General features: G+C 37.0%; 1 protein-coding gene across 6 annotated transcripts in view; it reads left to right on the forward strand.

Annotated features, from left to right (window-relative positions):
* Positions 1 to 2,670, forward strand: part of LOC106881566 (mesoderm induction early response protein 3) — a 42,463-nt gene that overhangs the window by 38,468 nt on the left and 1,325 nt on the right. For 5 of the 6 annotated variants that reach the window (XM_052972496.1, XM_052972495.1, XM_052972498.1 and 2 more), the window contains 2 exons: positions 1,490 to 1,617; positions 2,035 to 2,664. In XM_052972496.1, the coding sequence (XP_052828456.1) occupies positions 1,490 to 1,617; positions 2,035 to 2,554 (648 nt within the window). In that variant the 3' untranslated portion in view covers positions 2,555 to 2,664. Of the gene's footprint in view, positions 1 to 1,489; positions 1,618 to 2,034; positions 2,665 to 2,670 lie in introns of those variants that run through there. The other variant, XM_052972499.1, reaches the window with a different exon arrangement.

Below are 2,670 nucleotides of genomic sequence, written 5' to 3' on the forward strand. Positions count from 1 at the left end.
GCTGTCATTAAATTAATCCAAAACAGTGATGTACCGGCATTTTGCCACATTTTCCAGCATGCAAGTCAGTACAGTGTACAATCTAAAATATGCTATACCCTCCAAAGTTGTTCTGGTGTACAAGTCAACTTGTTCCCCCCCCCTCTCTCTCTCTTTGTTTGTTTGTCTAAAATATGGTAAATTACAGCATGTGTTTGTAGGTACCATTCTGCTTTCCAATATAATAGCAAGCTGTTAGATTCGTTAGCACACCGGGCGAAATGCTTAGCGGTATTTTGTCTGCCATTACATTGTTACATTCTGAGTTCAAATTCTACCTGGGTAGATTTTGCCTTTCATCCTTTCAGGATCGATTAAATAAGCACCAGTTACACACTGGGGTTGATGTGATCGACTTAATCCCTCTATCTGTCCTTGTTTGTTTTCTCTATGTTAAGCCTTCTCTGGGCAATAAAGAAGTTTAAATCATTAATTCCTTAATCTATCTGACTTATTTCCCTTGAGTCCAGCTGAATAGGCGGCTTACTTCCTGAAGAAGATAGGTATTCACCAATAACTCCCTCAGGATAAACATTTCCTTATGTTTGAACTTTATCGAAATTTCTCTCCAATATAATAAATATTGTTTGCAATGCCTTTAAAAGGATTTCATCTACAATTATAATTTCTTTAATATAACATGACTAAACCACACCTTTCCCATCAAAATTCCTGGTCTTGTACCTAGATTAGAAACCATTATTGTTATTAAAATTACATACCAACTGCTTGGTAACTGAACATACATGAATAAAAAAAATTTTACGAGATAAGTTACAGTCACAAAATGCCTTGGGGATGAGTTAGCTGGAATTTTCCTTTTATCAGGCTGCAACAACATGTTAGTTGTCACAAGACATCTTGTGATCAATGTTTAACCCTTTAGCAATTTAATCTGGCCATATCCAGCCTCAAATATTCCACCTGTTTTATTATGTTAAAACTGACTAGGTACAGCTTCTCACACCTACCCTACAATGTTGTTCTAAAAATATACTAACACATCATTGAAGTTTTGAAGCTGCAAGATTAATTCAAAGCAACGTGAATAAATAAGCAAGGCATTTGACAATGGAATTTGGTTGCTAAAGGGTTCATGGTTAAAGCAAATTAACTGATTGATGATAAATAACATAGCAGAACATTGTAACATTGGTGGATGTGTGTGTGTGAATTGAGGAGGTGACTGTGTTTGTGTTGGTTGTAAGAGATACAGCAATACTAAACCAAGAAATAGTTGAAGTGGGGGAGTTATGTCAAACCTTGAAGCTGAAGGGTTTTACTGATGAGATGACGCAGCATCAAAATATAAAAAATGCCATCTTGAAGGTATGAGGAAGAAGAAACAATACACCATTTATGATGTTGGCTATTTATTACTACATTTCATCATTTCTTTTATTATTTTTTATTTTCGTCATAAATATGGGGGTACATATGTTTTTTGCAGGTGCGAACTCGGTCAGTTGGAGAACTTGTTCAGTTTTACTATCTCTGGAAGAAAACGGAGCGGCATGATATATTCGCAAATAAAAACAGAATTGAGAAAAAGAAATATGCTCTACATCCAGGAATAACGTAAGTCTGTTGTATATGCTTTTTATCATTGCCCATCTGGTTTGACAGTCTTTGTTAATCTTGTTGTGGTTGGCCTCACCAAGGAAGATGCAAAGATGCTGTGACAATTTAGTTGTCTCTCCATCATCACAGCTAAAATCAATTCTTCCAAGAGGCTGCTTTACTTTCTGTTGTATATTTTTCTGTTAAACACCCATAGGCTATTAATATATATTATGGTGAGATCGTGTGGACAGAAAAATTCCTTCAGAGACTGGGATTTATCAGTAGTACAATCTTTATGTTCCCCTAGCTGTGTGACTGCAAAACAGCTGACTTAGTCTGTGAAGTGAGAGATTTTAACAAATGGTGTGCTCATTTCTCATCTTCATCAGGAGAAACCATTTATTTATTCTTGTCTCTTTCTTCTTTCTGCAGAGACTACATGGATAGATTCCTCGACCAAGACCAGGATAGCCCGTCTCCTGCAACAACAAGGGACCGGTCGTCTAGTCCGAATTTTAGCATGCTGATTTACGGAGATCAGAAACGTCACCAGCTGAAACCCACAATAGATGTTGACAACCTCACCAACTTCCAATCTATAGGCAGCTTATCTGTATTGGATAACTCTAGCAGTACTAAAGTCTTAGACTCTGCTGTAGATCATCACAATGTCGACACAAACAGCAATGGACCAGGCAAGCAGGTCGTTTCTCGGCTTGAAAGACATGACGACGTTTCCGACGACACGTTAGAGCCACCTAGTGCCAAAAAATGTAAACTTGACTTGAAAAGTGAAATAGAGATGAATTATTCAGCTAAGCATTTCTTAGAGTCAAATATTTTGAACCCGCTGACACTGACAGAAGTATCAAAGCTTTCAAACGATAACACACTGGCCTCTGGGGAGTCACTACACTTCTCACAGCCAACAGCTGAGTCTGTCGCACAGTAAAACAAATAAGACTAAAATACATAAAACAAAAACTCATAAAACAGACAGTAAATAAATTTGAAATTTAAAAAAAAATGTAAATGTGAAGTTAACAGTTGCGACTGTTGAGATGAGGG

Source organism: Octopus bimaculoides, chromosome 13 (assembly GCF_001194135.2).
Source record: "Octopus bimaculoides isolate UCB-OBI-ISO-001 chromosome 13, ASM119413v2, whole genome shotgun sequence".
NCBI classification, from domain to species: Eukaryota; Metazoa; Mollusca; class Cephalopoda; order Octopoda; family Octopodidae; genus Octopus; species Octopus bimaculoides.